General features: G+C 40.1%; 1 protein-coding gene across 2 annotated transcripts in view; it reads left to right on the top strand.

The window, feature by feature from the left end:
• nbeal1 (neurobeachin-like 1) overlaps positions 1-17,752 on the top strand; it is a 61,713-nt gene that overhangs the window by 11,267 nt on the left and 32,694 nt on the right. For both annotated transcript variants that reach the window (XM_012919476.3, XM_012919477.3), the window contains exons 3-10: positions 7,231-7,322; positions 8,522-8,683; positions 8,831-8,912; positions 12,440-12,567; positions 14,805-14,890; positions 15,961-16,046; positions 16,473-16,836; positions 17,062-17,168. In XM_012919476.3, coding sequence (XP_012774930.2) covers positions 7,231-7,322; positions 8,522-8,683; positions 8,831-8,912; positions 12,440-12,567; positions 14,805-14,890; positions 15,961-16,046; positions 16,473-16,836; positions 17,062-17,168 — 1,107 coding nt within the window. The remainder of the gene's footprint in view (positions 1-7,230; positions 7,323-8,521; positions 8,684-8,830; positions 8,913-12,439; positions 12,568-14,804; positions 14,891-15,960; positions 16,047-16,472; positions 16,837-17,061; positions 17,169-17,752) is intronic.

A 17,752-nucleotide genomic window follows, 5' to 3' on the forward strand; every position in this document is an offset into this window, starting at 1 on the left:
TTTCAGCAAGGAATTTGCATTTGCACCGTTACATTTTTATAAAGCTTTAATGTACATAAAAACCAGCTTCTTGTTTAAGTGAAAATAAATGGAAGGTTGTGTTTTTGCGCTAGTAATGTTGTGGAGTTGTATTTTGTCTCGCATCAATTATATCGTCAGTTATATCGTTATCGCAAATTTTCAAATATATATCGTGATAAATATTTTTGACCATATCGCCCTGCTCTACCATCCAATAATAAATGTTTTTCTCTGTCATTGTAAGTGACGGGGTAACACGGGGAAAGAAGCACACACAGAAGACAGACCGTGGCCTCCTAGCAGAACATATTACACACGTGGTTCCTGCTGAGTTCCAGTCCGACATCTCTCTCTCTTTTCTTCTTTTTTTGTCTCTTGCACACACACACACACACACACACACACACACACACACACACACACACACACACACGCGCGCGCGCAGACGGAGGTCAGCGTCACAGGATTATTCTGATGACTTCACTTGGAATAGCACAGCGCTGGCTGATTCCCACTCTGACACGCAGACAGAAGCAGTCTCCCCCTCTGTAGCCAGGGGCTGTGCTGGCTAAGAAACACTGATTCTATTTTTTCCAGCTAATATTTTTTCCTTAGTTCTGAATTAGTAGTCTGCAAACTCTTTTTGTTTATGCAGGGATTTGATAAGGAGTTTTGTAAATTGGTTTATGAATTGCCTTCTCCTTCACCGTTTCACGAACATAGGTTTTATATGGGCTGGCTGCCTGTATGAGTATATTTTGTGACTTATTTTAACCCCATCCTCAGTATAATATAATTTTAATGTCCCATCTTTCTGTCACTCATAACCAGCCTCACGATTTATGTGTCAAGTTTTACTTTCCAGCTGCAGCTGGTTTGGCTAGGTTACAAATCATAATATTCAACTGCTTCTCTAGGTCTTGTGGTAGCTTGGACTACAGCTGGCAATGACAACTTCTGGCTCCAAAAAGCTAAAAGGGTGGCAGCCGAAATGCTAATTTGAGGCTTCAGAATGTAGAGTCCAAAACCAATGGGTGGCGTCATGGTAACGGCATCAGTCTTTAATATACACTCTGGATAAAAGTCACTGGAGTGAATTATTCCATTATTTATTTGTCAAGTCGGTCTTCCTGTTTGTCGGCCTTTGGAATGATGGGATGTTTTCTGAGCTCCCATATAAGTGAAGTCACAGCAATGAGAAAGTGCCAAATACAGAGTTACTTAACATCCAATCAAAATCAGTTTTATTTTACATAGGGCTGCTCGATTATGGCAAAAATGATAATCACGATTATTTTCACTGAAATTGAGATCTCGATTATTTGACGATATTTATTTAACCCTTTAAGACCTACCATAGAACCAAGTGAGTACAGAGGTCTGACCCAAGACTTTGTGGACTGGTGCCAGCTGAACTACCTCCAGATCAACGCCAGTAAAACCAAGGAACTGGTGGTAGACTTCCGCAGGCACAAGCATTCTCCACTGCAACCACTGAACATCCAAGGTATGGACATTGAGGCTGTGGACAGCTACAGGTACCTTGGTGTTCATCTGAACAATAGACTGGACTGGACTCATAACTCAGACGCCCTCTACAGGAAAGGGCAGAGCAGGCTGTACCTGCTGCGGAGACTCAGGTCGTTTGGAGTGGAGGGCCCACTCCTGAAGAAATTCTATGACTCTGTTGTGGCTTCTGCTATCTTTTATGGCGTGGTCTGCTGGGGCGGCAGCATCTCTGCTGGGGACAGGAAGAGACTGAACAGGGTGATCCGAAGGGCCAGCTCTGTTCTAGGATGCCCTCTGGACCCAGTGGAGGTGATGAGTGACAGGAGAACGGCGGCTAAGCTGTCATCCCTGATGGACAACATCTCCCACCCCATGCAGCAGACTGTGACAGCACTGAGCAGCTCCTTCAGTGGGAGACTGCGGCACCCACGGTGTGGGACGGAGAGATTTCGCAGGTGTTTCCTCCCCACTGCTGTCAGACTCCATAATAAAGACTTTAACTGATCAAGCACACACATCCATACATATGCAATAATACTAAGTGCAATAATCCTTTCTGTCATTGTTGTATTTTTACTCAGTTGTATATAGTATTTGTATTTGTATTCTATTTTTATCTTATTGTATATTTATTTTATTTTATTCTACTGTATATAGTATTTTATTTTATTTTATTCTATTCTGTAGAGTTGTGTACTGTATTTATTCTTATTGTATTCTAATTTTTGCCTCATAACTTTTGCACTGTCCACTTCCTGCTGTGACAAAACAAATTTCCCACGTGTGGGACTAATAAAGGTTATCTTATCTTATCTTATCTTATCTTATCTTATCTTATCTTATCTTATCTTATCTTATCTTATCTTATCTTATCTTATCTTATCTTATCTTATCTTATCTAAGTCCGCCAGAGCTTATATAATTTTTTTACATGTTGTAGTGCCATTTGTGGGAGCATTTCAAGTTGCTATACAATTGTTATAGCCCATATTTTAATAATATGTATACATTAAGTCCAGAGTAACTACATTAATTGCAAAAAGTGCAATAAACTACAAAAAAAAATTGAAAATCGTTTTTGTTTTTGTTTTTTAACATATATTTCTACTTGGAGAAATTTAAGAGGTTTATCCCTCAAAACTTTAAATACAAAAAAGTTGCAAAAAATAGTTTATAACAACAGGAAATTTATTTTGAGTGTCTTCATAGTTTTATTTTGGAGATACAGCAATTTTTATATACTGCAGGAAAAACAAAAACAATCCTATGATGCAAATTTGCAAAGAAAACAGCAGGTGCATCAAAATAAACTATTTCCAGCAGTGCAATTCGAGTTCTAAGCATCCCAGCAACTATTCAGAAAAGTCAAACATGACCAGTATAGGCTTTTAAGGCCTACAAGTAAAAGAAACTACATTTTCCGCGAAAATGACGTCACTTCCGGTTTCGGGCAGGAAATGGCGGACATGTGATGTGCGAAGTGTTACGAGCAGCTGATCGGATCGGCAAAGCGTGTTTCTGGAATATTATGTTTTTGTTCCTGCAAGCGCTTTTTATGCCATTTTTGCAAAGCTATATGTGGAAGGAAACCGTGACTGAGGACAAGCTGATGGCATCAGATGTAAGTACAACTCCTCCGGTTTATTGCGCTAGCTTACACGGTTCAGGTTCTACAGGGATTTAAAAATAGTTACACAAAACAGAGCGTGCTGCTCTGACCGGCTTTAAAGGGTTAACAATAACAATGTATTGAATAATGACTTTAAAAAATAATATAAAATAGTGTGCACCACCACTGAAGTTTTTTTTTTTTTTTTTTTTACCTCTCTTTTCAACCAACGGCAGTCACTCTCTCCTCTCCAAATAACTTCTGCTTAGCTTTCCGAGCTTCCCTCGGGTCCTCTTAATCAGCGGTCTCCAACCTTTTTTGCGCCACGGACCGGTTTATGCCCGACAATATTTTCACGGACCGGCCTTTAAGGTGTCGCGGATAAATGAGGGAGGGGATAATAATCGGCTCAGTCATTTTTAATGATTGTTGAAAGCCCAGATCGTAATCGTGATTAAAATTCGATTAATTGAGCAGCCCTAATTTTACATATATTGCATATGGGCATTGTATGATGTGAGTTCTTGTTATAGCTCCCTTTGTACAAATTTCGTTAGGCAGAAGCAACAGAACGAGAAGAGGAGTAGCATTACATCGCTTCAAAATTCTTGTACTTCCTCATGGCTTGAACGGACTCAAACTTTTACCTCTCACACAGTTTTCACTGGATTGATTGTCATAATATCAGTAGGCAGTTCCCTAGAGAGTGAATGCTAAGGCCTTTAAAAAGCTCCGGGCTTTTTAGTTAACTCTATAAAGGGGGTCAGAGGGGTTACCACCAAATCACGATCTAAATATTTAAAGACCTCTGAACGAGTAGGGGTCAGACTACTCTACCAAATGCTCAATAAACCGAGTGTTGCTATAATCTGCCATGTTTAACTCTTCAGTTTTCCTTGACCTAGATTGCTCACTCACACCCTCCAAATGGCCCAAAGTCCTTATGACAGCATCTGTTAAGAGTGCTTGAACAAGAGATAACTTGTGTATGATGAATCAATGATGCTTTCAGAGTTACGTCTGTGATACAGAGCTGAAACGATCAGATTTGTGTGGGGGTTTTATGTTGTTGTTTGGGGTTTTTTGTTTGTTTTTTTCATTTTAGTAATTTTCTTAAGAGACATTGGCAAGTATTTAGTTGTTACAGCTCTGGTTTTTAAGCAAACAAAACACTAACTTGACATTTTCTAAACAAAGCACTTAACCAAACATGAGCAGTAGATTAATTAGAGACAGTAAATCATCCTTAGTTGAAGTCCTGTTGCAGTGTCTGCTGTAACAATACTACTTGCAAATGCTGTTACTGCCACACACACCCATCAATTATGCTCAATGTTCGGAGATTATATGAACAATGTGAAAAATATGTTTCTGTACGCGTTGCTTGCAGCCATTCATTTTGAGTGTCCTCAGGTCAGACCAGTTGGCATCGATTTTGTGTGAGCAATGGGGAGGGACACAGTGAAGGCTTTGGATGTCCTCCGCCAGAAATTTTGAACATCAGACTTTATTTCCTGAATTCCGGATTATTACATTCTGATTATGATACATAGGTCTTTCTTTATATAAAGCAAAACAAACAAAGTCAGGCATTAGGTAAGGAAAATGTAATGTTATAGTGCAAAGGATGTAGCAGTGACAAAAAAATGCATTGTTCTAAATATGTTACATTTACTAATGCAACATATTACATGTAATACTGCATGTCACAGTAATAAAAAAATTTCCGGAGTAATTTATTGTAGCACTGTCACTTGTGTGTGTTGTCTTGTTTGTTCCTGTCTGGCCAGTCCTCATCTCCAGCTGATGCTGGTATCCCATCTTTCTCTGGGCATTGTTCCATGGAATTTAGGAAATGCCGGTCAGCCGGCTGCTAGAAATGTGACTGTTAGGAACACTGCCGGGCCTGTTTTCCATTCAGTCAGGTGCAAGTTTTAGCTTTCACACCCTAAGAAAAACGCATGTGTGTCACCATCAGTTACAGGAACCACGGCCTCTCATTCTTATTTTGCTTGTATACACTAAACCTTAAATTCAAATTCTGTTGCTTCTGAATATGAAGCAATGCTGTGAAAAGAGGTTCACAAAAGTCTGGTCAAACATTGCAGCTTGTTGTGTGAACCACATAATTTACACACACACACACACACACACACACACACACACACACACACACACACACACACACACACACACACACACACACACACACATAAACACACTGCTTGTATAAATATGAATCTATTGATTTTTTTTTTTTTAATAAAATTTTAATCAATTTCTTGTTTTCTCCAAAATCTAGGACATGATTATATACAGGAAAGCTTGACACAGTATGCAAAAGAAAAAACAAATAAATAAACAAGCAAAAAGTTTCATAATTGTCAGTTTCATAATTTAAAATTTTTCTTTGACTGGGAACCTCTGCAACAGATATGGGAAGAACTTTCTGAAGAATATTTGATCTCTGTTGTAGAGTGAATGCCACTGGTGTGTTCAGCTATTATATCTGCCAAAGGTCGCTACTTTGATTAGTCAAAAGTTTAAAATACATTTTGGTCTATAAATTGATTCCTTGATTTATTTTTTAACTCCAATTGCTTATTTGTACTATGCTTTCATTTCAGAGTGCAATGAGATTTTAAACTAGATGTTTTCACGTAAAATATGGAAAAACTCGGGTGTTCTAAAACATTTTGACCAGAAGTGTATGTATGTGTTTTTCTTGCTTCTAATATAACCAGAGCCAAATGTAGAAAAGGCACTGGGAAATATTTACTCAATCCTAAATGATGTGGGGTGATTAGCTAAATCTGATGTGCACATAAGCATAGAGGTAGTGTGCTTAAACTGAAATCAGCTTAGTTTTATTCTTGAGATCATTCTCCTTCTGCTTGTCTAACAGCATAGGTAAACACAGAGGCTAACAGCTAGTCCTCTCCAGCATCAGTGCTCTAGTTCAACAACCAAATCTGCGTGAGATTAATATCCTTTTTTTATCCATGTTTCAATTGAAATATCATCATGCTACATTATGTCTTTGGACTATTTTTCTAAGGGCAATTGTCATCTTATAATGGGGTGACCGTGCTCAAGGGGTTGGGAAGCATATATGTAACCGGAAGGTCACCAGTTCGATCCCCAGGCTCTCTGTCCTGGTCGTTGTGTCCTTGGGCAAGACACGGGGTGGCTGTAGCTCAGGTGGCAGAGCAGATCAACCCCTAATCAGAAGGTCGGTGGTTCGATCCCAGGCTGCCCCCTGCCTGCATGCCAAATATCCTTGGGCAAGATACTAACCCCATGTTTGCCTACTGGTGGTGGTCAGAGGGCCCGGTGGCGCCAGTGTCCGGCAGCGTCGCCTCTGTCAGGGCAGCTGTGGCTACAACCGTAGCTTGCCTCCACCAGTGTGTGAATGTGAGAGTGAATGAATAATGGCATTGTAAAGCGCTTTGGGTGCCTTGAAAAGCGCTATATAAATCCAATCCATTATCATTGTAAAGATTTTATGTATCTGTCTTCCGTAGTTCCTCCTACATGAGAAAACCAATCTTGATGTAACTTTGCAGAAGTAAAATTAAATATCTAAATTTCATATACAAATATTTAATAGGAATTCCACAATTGTATAGATTTGTACATCAGCTGAGTATAGAATGAAATGTCAGACTAGAATGGTGACCCCCCCAATATAAGCATACACATGTTTGCTGTTTCCTATCCCTGTGAGGACCATTCACTGGACAGTGAGGAAGAGTGGAACTGCGAAACAATTTTGAGGTACAGTTAGGAGGTCATGGGGCAGTGTTGGGGAACATTGAAAGAACTACGAAGGGATGCATGAGGTGCCAGGATTCAATGGTATTCCAAAAGTCAGAAATCTGATGTCGACCTCACATTTACCAGCAACTGCTTCCTGAAGTTCCACACAGAAAAGTCATTAATGTCTCACACATACACCACACAACAATAAATTCAATCAAATTACAGTCTGTCCGCTGTCAGCCATTTATTTATTCTAAGTATGACACATTTGTCTACAAAGGTAACTAAAAATACTGTTTCCTCTCTGCACCCTTCTGTTCTTTTCTTAGAGGGATCCAGACTACTTGAAGCTATGGCTGGAGATTTTCATCAGCTCCTACGAGCGATGTCTCGATGTAGACTTTGAAAAGACACCTTCAAGGTAAACTGTGGCAAATTGCAATGCTGAGTTCCTGAAGCTTTCTTTCAGTATAACATATATAATGGTCATAAACCGGAATTAGCATTTACACTGAATAACCCATTCTTATTCTTTAACCAAACCACACTGGTTTGGCAGGAGAAAACACTGACAATGACTTGTCTTCTTGATGAGGAATATTTTAATAGGATGGTAATTTACGCTCTTATTTCTAGCATGTGCACCATTATTAGCTAACAATGTTTTCATTTATCAGCAAATTATTTCAAAGTAGATTGCCAACACAATTTGTGTTGTTCCCTTTTGGTACGTGCACTACTAACGAAGCCTCAAGTTTGGTATTTTGGTTGCTGCTATGTTTTGGTTTGGGTTTTATTTAAATTGTATTCAAACGAGATGTTAATATGCTAATATACTTAATAATACACCAGTGCCATCTAATCAGTTGTAAGGAGCGGGTTCAGAGCTACCTCCTCTTGTATGTCATCCACATCATGACCACACACCGTGGAGCTTTCCACAGTGCAGCCTGAAATAGCATGGCCACAACAGATGCTTTTGTGCAGAGTGGTTTAATTTTGTTGCAGGTGATGCTCTGCATCAAAAGCACCATGCCAACACAAATCAGTTAAGTGAGAGACACCCACTCATCATTGGAGAGCGTGTATCTAGGATTTTAGAGCAGCTTGGTTAACACTGTTCTGCCACTTGTGATCGCATGAACCTCAGATGAAGCCTTATGAAGTCAGTCACATTTTATGAGCAAGGCAGAGCCACAGGATTGGGTGGAGTAGGATGGCAGAATATGGGTGTTTCAGTCTAATTGGCTAAGGTTTTTATCTGCCAGCCTGTTATTTGCTTTTTTCCTCCTTTGAATGATGTCATGTTCTTCTTCCTCCTTGCATCTTTGTCCTCTCTTCCCTCCATTTGTCTTCTCCCCCATCCTCTTCATCTCATTCCCTTCCTCTGCAGCTGTCACATCTGCTTCCCTACCATGGGATTCTCTCTCACATATATGAACAGAGTGCAGCAGTCATGCAATTTTTTTCTCTAGTAATGAATGCCTGAATGCACCAGGCATGTGTACGACGCGGTGAGAGCAGATGGTGCTTTGATAATCTGCTGATCCTGGTACACAAACATGGAGTCGACATTCCTTTTCATCCAGCTATGTGCTTGCGATGCTTCTGTGTCTACAGACCAGAAGAGGTTCCCCCGGTGTTGACGCTCCTCCCAGACAACATCCTGCAGGTTTTGCGCCACCAGTTACTGCAGTGTGTCCAAAAAGCCTCTGACGGCCTGGAGCCCGAGCAGCAAAACCTAGCACTGCTGCTGCTCAAATTCCTCATCATCATCTGCAGGTCAGGATGTTAAACATACACATGCTGTAAAGTTGCTGAGATGAAATTTCACTCTAATGAAGTAGGTGTTCAAAAGTAAGTGATGGAGAAGTTAACAGTTGACTTGTCTTGTGTGTTTGTGTGTCCATGATTCGATGTTTACGAAAGGAACCTATCCAATGTGGAGGAGATTGGTACTTGCTCCTACATCAATCACATCATCACCATGACAACACTTTATATTCAGCAGGTCTGACTCCTCCCTTTTTCTTTTGCACATATTTCTGTGTCCTGTGGTCTTGAAGAATGTATTAATTTAGAGTGGAAAAAGAAGCTCAATGTTTAGAAGTTCAAATCTAATATGCATGCTTTTTGATATTAATTTAGCAGAAGATGAACCCATCTCCAAAATGTCATAGACTTAAAGATGAAACCTTCCTTAACACAATTTAAGATTATTTCATTTATTTACCTTTAAACTGTTTTATACTGAAAAAGGAAAGGAAAGGAAGGACAATGCAAAAAATGTGAGCTCTGTTTTGTTTGACCAACGTTTGAGACATTGGTGAGCTGATGTGATGGTTTTAAAAGTCCAGAGAATGTCAGTTATAAACATACAGCATATGGAAAACTTGAATGTAGCCATTGTAATGTCACCCACTGATGCTGTTTGACAGACAATTCCATAAAAATTGCACCAATTCTATTTTTTTCAAATGGTGGACATTTTTTTTATTTAATTTGCTTTATTTTTTTGTCTTTGCAGTCATTGTTCTAGTAGTTCTAGAGAAAGATACACTGCACAATCTTCTCCTTGTCTTATTATTTATTATATAGATAATGATTGTTAAGACAGCATGTCTGCTTGATCTCTGAAGTTGAACATTTTATCACAGCAAGGCTGCAGTCATTTTCATCACTTTGTAGTTTCAATTAAGTGAGATTTAAAACATCAAGAAAATTACTTTCTAACTTGGAGAACTACTTGTAGAATTAATGGAAAACCTTTAAAGATGATTTAGCAAATTAGGGGATCGGTGCTCTGCTCTACTGTGCAGTTACAAGTTTGCAAATATGACCTTTATGGAAACGTTTCCCTGCATTCTCACTAGAGATGGCACGATACCACTTTTTCATGTCCGATACGATATCATAAATTTGGATATCTACCGATATGAATCCGATATAGTGTATTTTTTAATTAATAAAACTGTTTTTTTTAAATATCTTGCTGCATTGTGTATAAGTTCATAGCCAAGTTTAAAAAAAACAAAAAAACCCACTAAAGCTATTCTGTTATACCTATATTCAAAAAGTACACTGCACCCAAGATGTTTCATAGTTCAGCAACACTCATCAAGCTAATAACCTTACACCTGCACCATCCTCCCTATTCTGGTATTTTAAAGAGTACTTAGCAGAAATATTAAACAACCTAACTAATAGGGTTGCCAACTCCCAGCAAAAAAAAAACAAAAAAACAAGGGAACCACCCCCCACCCTCCGCCTCGTGATGCTTAATCGACGTAATCAACTTTAATTTAACCCCCTAAGACCCGAACTCTTCCACGGCATGCATTTTTAATTTCTCTTTGATATTTGATCTGATTGGGACCTGATGAATGTAAAAACAAAGAATTAGAAAAAATTTTATTTATTTTTTTTTACCTAATTTTTGTTTCTAAGAAAAATAAGAGCCACATGAGGATATTCATTTAAAATTTTGATAGAACAGTAGCAGTATAATGTCCTCGTAAGTGGATATCAGGCTCTTGCAGAGCAAAATTGAGTATTTTGGTCTAAATAACCCAAAATGTGATGTCCACATATGTGGACGCCAGGTCCTAGGAGGTTAATGCACGTGTTTAAAAAAAAAAAAAAAAAATGCACAGAAATCAATTATTTTTCTACAATAATTAAATAGATTCAACATCTTTCTTCAACAGAATTGCAGACTGCACTGATTGTATCTTCCCAAAAGTACTATAGCTTACTAGGGTATATTAGACTTAATAGTTACTATATACAATAATGGACTTCTATACATTTTACATCAGATTAAAACTTTGGATTTAAGATTCAGATAATTATTTATTAAAAGCTAAACATTTTAAATGAGAATAAGAAAGAAAAGTATTTCTTTGTACCCCCCTTTTCCCTGTTAATGCCCTATCGGCCCACCTGGTAAAACTTTGCTGCACAGTTACCAGCCGTGCGTAGAAAAGGATCCTGGTGTAGAATAATAATATTAAATAAATTCTAACAACAGCTTATCAAGCTTAAACGTGCTGCTGTTGTTTAGCCGCTGGTTTCCTCTTTCTGGTGCAAAGTGGGCGATAAATGAACAAGAGAGACGGGAGTCGCGACAGAAAAGCCGATCAGCTGATCATGAATCAGTTTCATGATTGAAGTAGTGACAGGAGAGGGAGGGATAGAGAAGAGGCAGTCGCTCCATATATCGGTTGTTAAGCTTAATTTGGGACAAACATTCGGAGATGAACTTACACACTTGCTTTACTCCTGTCTGGGATAACTTTCTCGGAGATGAAATGCCGGGTTGGTAGCGAGGCTACAAATGCTCAACCAGACCGCCAACAGGTCTCGCACGCCACAGCTGCTCTATCACGTGACGTATACTGCTCCGATGTACTAAGGTTATGAGCTGAGTTACGCCATGTCGCAAGTTTACTGAGGTGCTTTTGTGCTATTTAATGGATCGGATTACATTTTTTATTTCTCTCCGATATCCGATCCAGTAATTTAGGTCAGTAATAATAATAATAATGGATTGCTCGAGCTTTTCGAGACCCTCACATTCACACACTGGTGGAGGCAAGCTACAGTTGTAGCCACAGCTGCCCTGGGGCAGACTGACAGAAGCGAGGCTGCCATATCGCACCTCTGGCCATCACCAGTAGGCGGCAGGTGAAGTGTCTTGCCGAAGGACACAACGACCAAGACAGACAGAGCTGGGGATCGAACTGGCAACTTTCCGTTTACAAGATGAGCTTCCCAACCCCCTGAACCACGGATACGTAATATCGGATCGATCCATCTCTAATTCTTACCCCCCCAAAAAATCACCGTCAACATAGCCTGATGCATCTCACCAGCAAATCTTTTAGACTGATGGAAAAAAACTGCTTTGGTATGTTGGGGGTAGGGGAGGAGACCTTTATTTCAATGAAAAGAACAACTCTCAAATGCTTGAGCACAGAGGAGGATGGATTATGGTTTTGGTTTATGTTGTAACTGGGGTAGGTGTAAAAGATTTCAGTATTGGATGAAAGAATGGATTCAGTTAAAGGTGACCAACTGCTGTAATATCCACCTCTGTACTTTCATTCTTCGACTAAAAAGAGCAGCTGTGTATGATTCACTGTTCAAAAAGAAGCCTGACCTTTTGGTCTTCCCATTTATGCAAACTGAACATCCTCAAAGACCTTTACCAAAAAACCCAAACAAAAAAACGCACAAACATTCTGCAAGAGTGGGTCACAATCCTCCAACCATGCAATGAGATTCTCTCCTTGTTACTTTAAAAAAAGCATTTTTTTCCTTCTTTTTCCCTGTTTGAATTTGTAAAAGATGAAAAAAAATTCTTAAAACAGAAATAACTGAGTAGAAATAACTAATAGCTTTTACTTGGCTACCTACTCCCAGTAACAGAAATTTGGGTTAACTATTACACACAGCTGACTGTATTGATTAAACAGAGAAAGTCTCACTGAGACTGAATAGTATGTGCAGTATGTAATGTGGCTGTTTCTATTACAGCTGAAGAGTAAGACCAAAGAGAAGGAGATGGCGGACCAGAGTCAGGCGGAGGAGTTTGTCCGTCATGCACTGGCATTCTGCGAGAGCCTCTACGATCCATACCACAACTGGAGGCATCGAACGTGCGGGTAACAACATCTAGCTTTACTGACAATCATACCTGAGGGGAACGCGGTCCGCTTCAGAGTAACAGACTGTTTTTATTTGGCTAAAAGGAGTTAAAATAATTCTTGACAGTGAAATTTAACACCCCGTGTTTAGCAGCTATGTGCTAGCAAGCTGCTGCACTTTGGATTTTTGACTTGGTGGCAAATGCTCACTGCACATGTAGGTGTGCCTAGTCTCACAGTCTGTTTCCCCATTCTTGTGGCTGATAACACCTCATATCTTATTACTGGTAGTCATTTTTTTCCATTATCAGTCATCAGACTGTTGGTAAAACATCCTAACACACATTGTTTGTCTTTTATTTAATTTTTTTTCATCAGATTTGTGTTCCTTGCACAAGTGAACATTGCTAGAACCATAAATATAATTTATTTTCTGGGTTTGCAAAGCTAGGACTGGAAACTTTTTAAAGCTAAAGACTAAACTTTATGTTGAAACAAACTATTTTGCTTTACATAAAACTGCTTTAGATTATTTTTCTTATTTTCAAAAGTCAGACTGCAGTTTGATTTAGTTTTCACTCCTAGAACTGCAAAGGGGATGAGGGTTAGTTTGTCCTGCAACACCAACAGCAGAAATGGCAAAGAAGTCATTTCCTGAAGGCCTTATTTACAAAATATGCAATGATGGGATTTTATTTTAAAATTTACCTTTTAATATCTGATAATACATACAAACCTACTGAAGGTGCTCTCTTGATAGCTTATGAAGAAGCTTACTCCTCATTGGTCTGTTTCCTCCTAGGTGTGTCATTCAGATAATAATTTATATAAAACTGTGGCTCTGTAGTTGGCATGGTAACGCAGCAAGGAAGGTTAACTTTGCCTTGATTAGGTAATCTGCTCAGTTCGGGTCCATCATCCCCCAACCAGGCAAGACAGATGGCTGCCCTGCCGCTGAGTCTGGTTCTGCTGGAGGTTTCTTCTGTCAAAAGGGAGTTTTTTCTTCCCACTTTTGCCGAATGCTTGCTCAAAGCAGGTGGTTTGATTGTTGGGGTTTTCTCTGTGTTATAGTCGGGTCTTTACTAGGGCTGGATATCGTCACTGATTTCTAGAATCGATTCGATTCGATTTAAATCGGGGAATTTTGCCTCAGATAGTCAGAAATATTATAATTCTGATCATTTATCAGTCCATATCTATATTTTTATATCTATAAAAAGAAAGCTGACATTTGTGAGACTTTATCAAAGGTGTAAACATCACAGCAGATGCCTTTGTGTCAAAGTAAATAAGGATAAAACACAGAAAAACATGAAGGCGGTTTTCCTGGTCTGGGTTTTTATAGCAGATGACCTTAAAAATGTTGTGCAGTAGATCAAAAACGAAGTGAAGCAGAGCAAAGTTACAGAGGTTTGATTAGAGACACAGCTAAGCATTTTGCAATTTTGCACAATTTTAAAAAGTTTAAATTTGTTCAGTATTGAACAGCAAAAATGAGGCTTTCTTGTCGGAAGTAACAAACCCCCCCCCCCCCAAAAAAAAAACCAGCGGCCGACACCGTAGACTGGTGGGTAATAAGTAGGGGTGGGTTTTGATTATCGATTTAGAGAGAGAGAGAGAAAGAGAGAGAGAGAGAGCTCTACATGAAGTGTGATTTTTATCGTGGTGGAAGCAAAACAGCAAAAGTCAGAGGAAATTCGTGATGATGTTTATGTGAAGTGAAATCTGAAGCGTAGTTTGGATCGTCTTTGGCTGCTGGTTCAGTCAATATTGTTTGGAGAGAGATAAAACCTGCAGCTTCAGAATCTAGCACAAAAAGTAAACACATAAGTAAACACGTAAACACAAAGCGCTGGCCGACACTTCAGAATCAGTGATCTGTCGGCTTTCAGCCCCGACAGCGTGTCCGTGTCCACGTACGTGCCGTCGGGTGAGAAAGGCGACATCTCACTGATTCGGATGTGTTGGGTCCACGTTTTTGTGCAGAAGCCTTGTACCTGCTCTCATTTACTGTTTTGTGGTTGTAGAAATTCTGGTGTTTCGGGCAAAATAAATTTATATTTAAAAATCGATTCAGGATTTTAATGAATCGATATCATGTTCAGAATCGATTTTAATCGATAATTAATTACCCTACAATGTAAAGCACCCTGACGAGACTGCTGTTGTGTTTTTTGGCACTATATAAATAAAATTGAGTTGTACTGAAAATGAACAGGAGCTGTTCCTCAGTGTGCTGTGTTTGTTCCTTCCAGGGAGCAGCAGATGGGTACGGTAGAGAGGAGCAGGCAGAAGTACAAAGCAGCTCCCCTCACTGTTGAATTTGTTCCTTTCTTTTACCGTAAGTGTCTTGCTTTTCACTCGAGCCCTCACTCCCACTCCCTTCAATGTACCAGAGTGTTTTTTAGAGGTATATGAATCAAATGTGCAGAACTTTCAGCTGCTCTGAACTTTACAGTGTGCCACTATGTGCACTTATTTTTAAATGTGTATATGGTCCTTCTTCAGAGTCCTCTTCAAGTAAGGATGTAGAAGCAGTTCTCAGTACATCCCACTACTGTTCTGATTACAGACCATAAGCTCTGCTCTCCTCTGTCCTCCCCTATCATCTCGTCTAAGAGCTCCCACGCCATCACTCTCTCCCACTGCCTCCCCCTCTTTCCTCTCTGGGTCCTGGTGAATCCGTTCTTTGTGCATTTTTTTCTGTTTACCATTCGTGGAGATGAGCAGATAGTGAATAGTATCTGTCAAGCCACTTCAGCGCTGCTGGGGGCCATTTTAAACAAATACCCCTTTCTGTCCTGTGTCAAATGTGTGGCTGCTGTGGTTTATCACAAAAGATAACACCCAAGGCTCAACCAGACTTCTTTTCCTGCTTGTGTGCTTTGGGTTGTGGGCAAGCAGCAAGTCTGTGAGAGTACTGTTCCTTTCATTAAGCATGTTTGTATATTATGTCTAAATTTGTAGGATTGTAATTAGTGTTATTCAGGGAACTAAATTGAATTGTTTTGAAATGTATGGGATGAAGGAAGTAGACATCACGGAGCCAAAATGTCGGATTTCTTTTCCCCAGCTGGATGTGTTGACAGATGAGTTAATGGGTGACTGGGACCGCTGTAAAACTAAAATTACTACAACGTGTGTGTGTGTGTGTGTGTGTGTGTGTGTGTGTGTGTGTGTGTGTGTGTGTGTGTGTGTGTGTGTGTGTGTGTGTGTGTGTGTGTGTGTGTGTGTGTGTGTGTGTGATAGTTAAGGTCCTATCTTATTTGCTTTGCCGATTTCGTCGACCCTCCTTTCATAAAAAATATGAGAATTTGCTGTTTCTGCATCTGAATTCATGCAGTGTTTACTTGAGAGGTGGAAGTTGAGGAAAGCCACACTTGTGTATTTACATGTTTGCCCTCCTTACAGAGTGCTTCCAGGAGAGCGAGCATCTAAAGGAGAGTCTGAAATGTTGCCTGCTACACCTGTTTGGAGCAGTAGTTGCTGGAGATCAGGTAAGCTTCAGCTTAAATGAGCTGGGCTTGCTGGCCATAGATGTGGTGATAGAGTGCTTTGAGATGCCATTCATCATTATTATTAGTTGTAGTAGTACTAAGTAGAACTGCTTCTTGTTAACTGTCTCAGACTATGTTGTGGATATGAAGGAGTGACTTTTGGTTTATGGTTTCTTTTATTTCTCTGCTTTATCTGATTGGTTGATCACCAGCAAAGGAATACAGCATTGATGTTTAAATGAGCACTCTTCATCTTGAATGCAGTGCATGAGTTGCTATTGTATTCTTTATTTTTCAGTGGTATTGTTGTTTATCTTGCCGCTTTCCCACACTCTAGGACGGCGCTTTCAATTCTCTCTGATCTCAAGTGACTTGCTTTGACTAACTCACATTGTTTCCCTCCCTCCACCACTGCAACCCCGGCAGAGGAACGCTCTCCTTGCAATTTCTCCAGCCACCATGGAAGTGTTGATGCGGGTCCTGGCTGACTGCTCCATGGGTAGCTGCTCCTCAGAGGAAGGCGAGGACTGGGATAGTGAGGCCCCGGACCGTAAAGCACTGCTGACGTTGGGCTGCCTGCGGGAGGTGGTCCAGCGGCTCCTGGCCTCCAGCTCAGACCAGCGGCAGGTGGAAATTGCCTCAGTGCTGGAAAACTACTTTAAGCTGCTCAACTCGGACCCAGCAGCTGTCGTGGCTGCCCAGCAGCAGCAGCAGCAAGCCAAGGGCCGAGTGCCAACACTGGGTCGACACTGGGAGAGCAGATTTGTGGCCCTGCAAGTAAACATGCTAGGTATGATCTTAATCCACAAAAGTGTGTCTTTCATCATTTTGAAGACATTTTAAATTAGTTACCAGCTGCTACATTTTGTTTAAAGATAATTTTCAAAGATGGAAGCCGAGCTAATCTAACAGTGTTTACATTCTGTTGTCATTCATCTCTCTACTCCTTTTTTATTTGTCTCACTGTGCTTCTCTTCGTCTTTGCCCCTCTGTGTTGATTTCTCCTGCCTTTCAGACACTATCAGGGACATGTTCCTGTGTTCAGACAGGCCAGTACTACAAGCCATCTTCCTCAACAGTAACTGTTTTGAGCATCTCACACGACTGCTCCAGAACAGCAAGGTAAAAGCACAGCTCCTTTTTTTCTGTTTCTTTTTTTTTTTTTTGTCTATTTATAACCCGTAGATTCAGCTGGCATCGAGAACTGTGCAGGATCTTTGTTGTTCTTGTTAGTATCTTGTATCTGATACCCCAGCCTCCTAAGGCTGTTTGTGTTTACACACTGATAAGGAGGCCGCACTGTGATGCAATGCTTGTATTGTATCTTGTCGTTTTTCATTGTATTTGTTATTAAAAAAAGAGAGAGAGAGAGAGAGAGAGAGCAGGAAGCCAAACACATGGAGCTGTGAGAAGTGGGGTGATATTCAGAGAAAAACGATCATTTGCAAATTTGAAAGTCAAAAAAATACTAAGACTTTTTTTTTTTATGTTAAGGAATTAAATCTTCAGCTTCTAAGACTGAATCTACCTCATCATACCCCAGATACTGTTGCTAAACAGGGACGTGCAAGCTCATGCATAATCATGCACACCTTGCATGAATATGCATGAGGCCTCGGATGGAGCCTTTTTATGCGGAGTTTGCATGTTCTCTCCAGGTCCTCCGCCTTCCTCCCACAGTCCATAGATGTGCATGGGATTAGATT

Source organism: Maylandia zebra, linkage group LG23 (assembly GCF_041146795.1).
Source record: "Maylandia zebra isolate NMK-2024a linkage group LG23, Mzebra_GT3a, whole genome shotgun sequence".
In the NCBI taxonomy this organism is placed as follows: domain Eukaryota; kingdom Metazoa; phylum Chordata; class Actinopteri; order Cichliformes; family Cichlidae; genus Maylandia; species Maylandia zebra.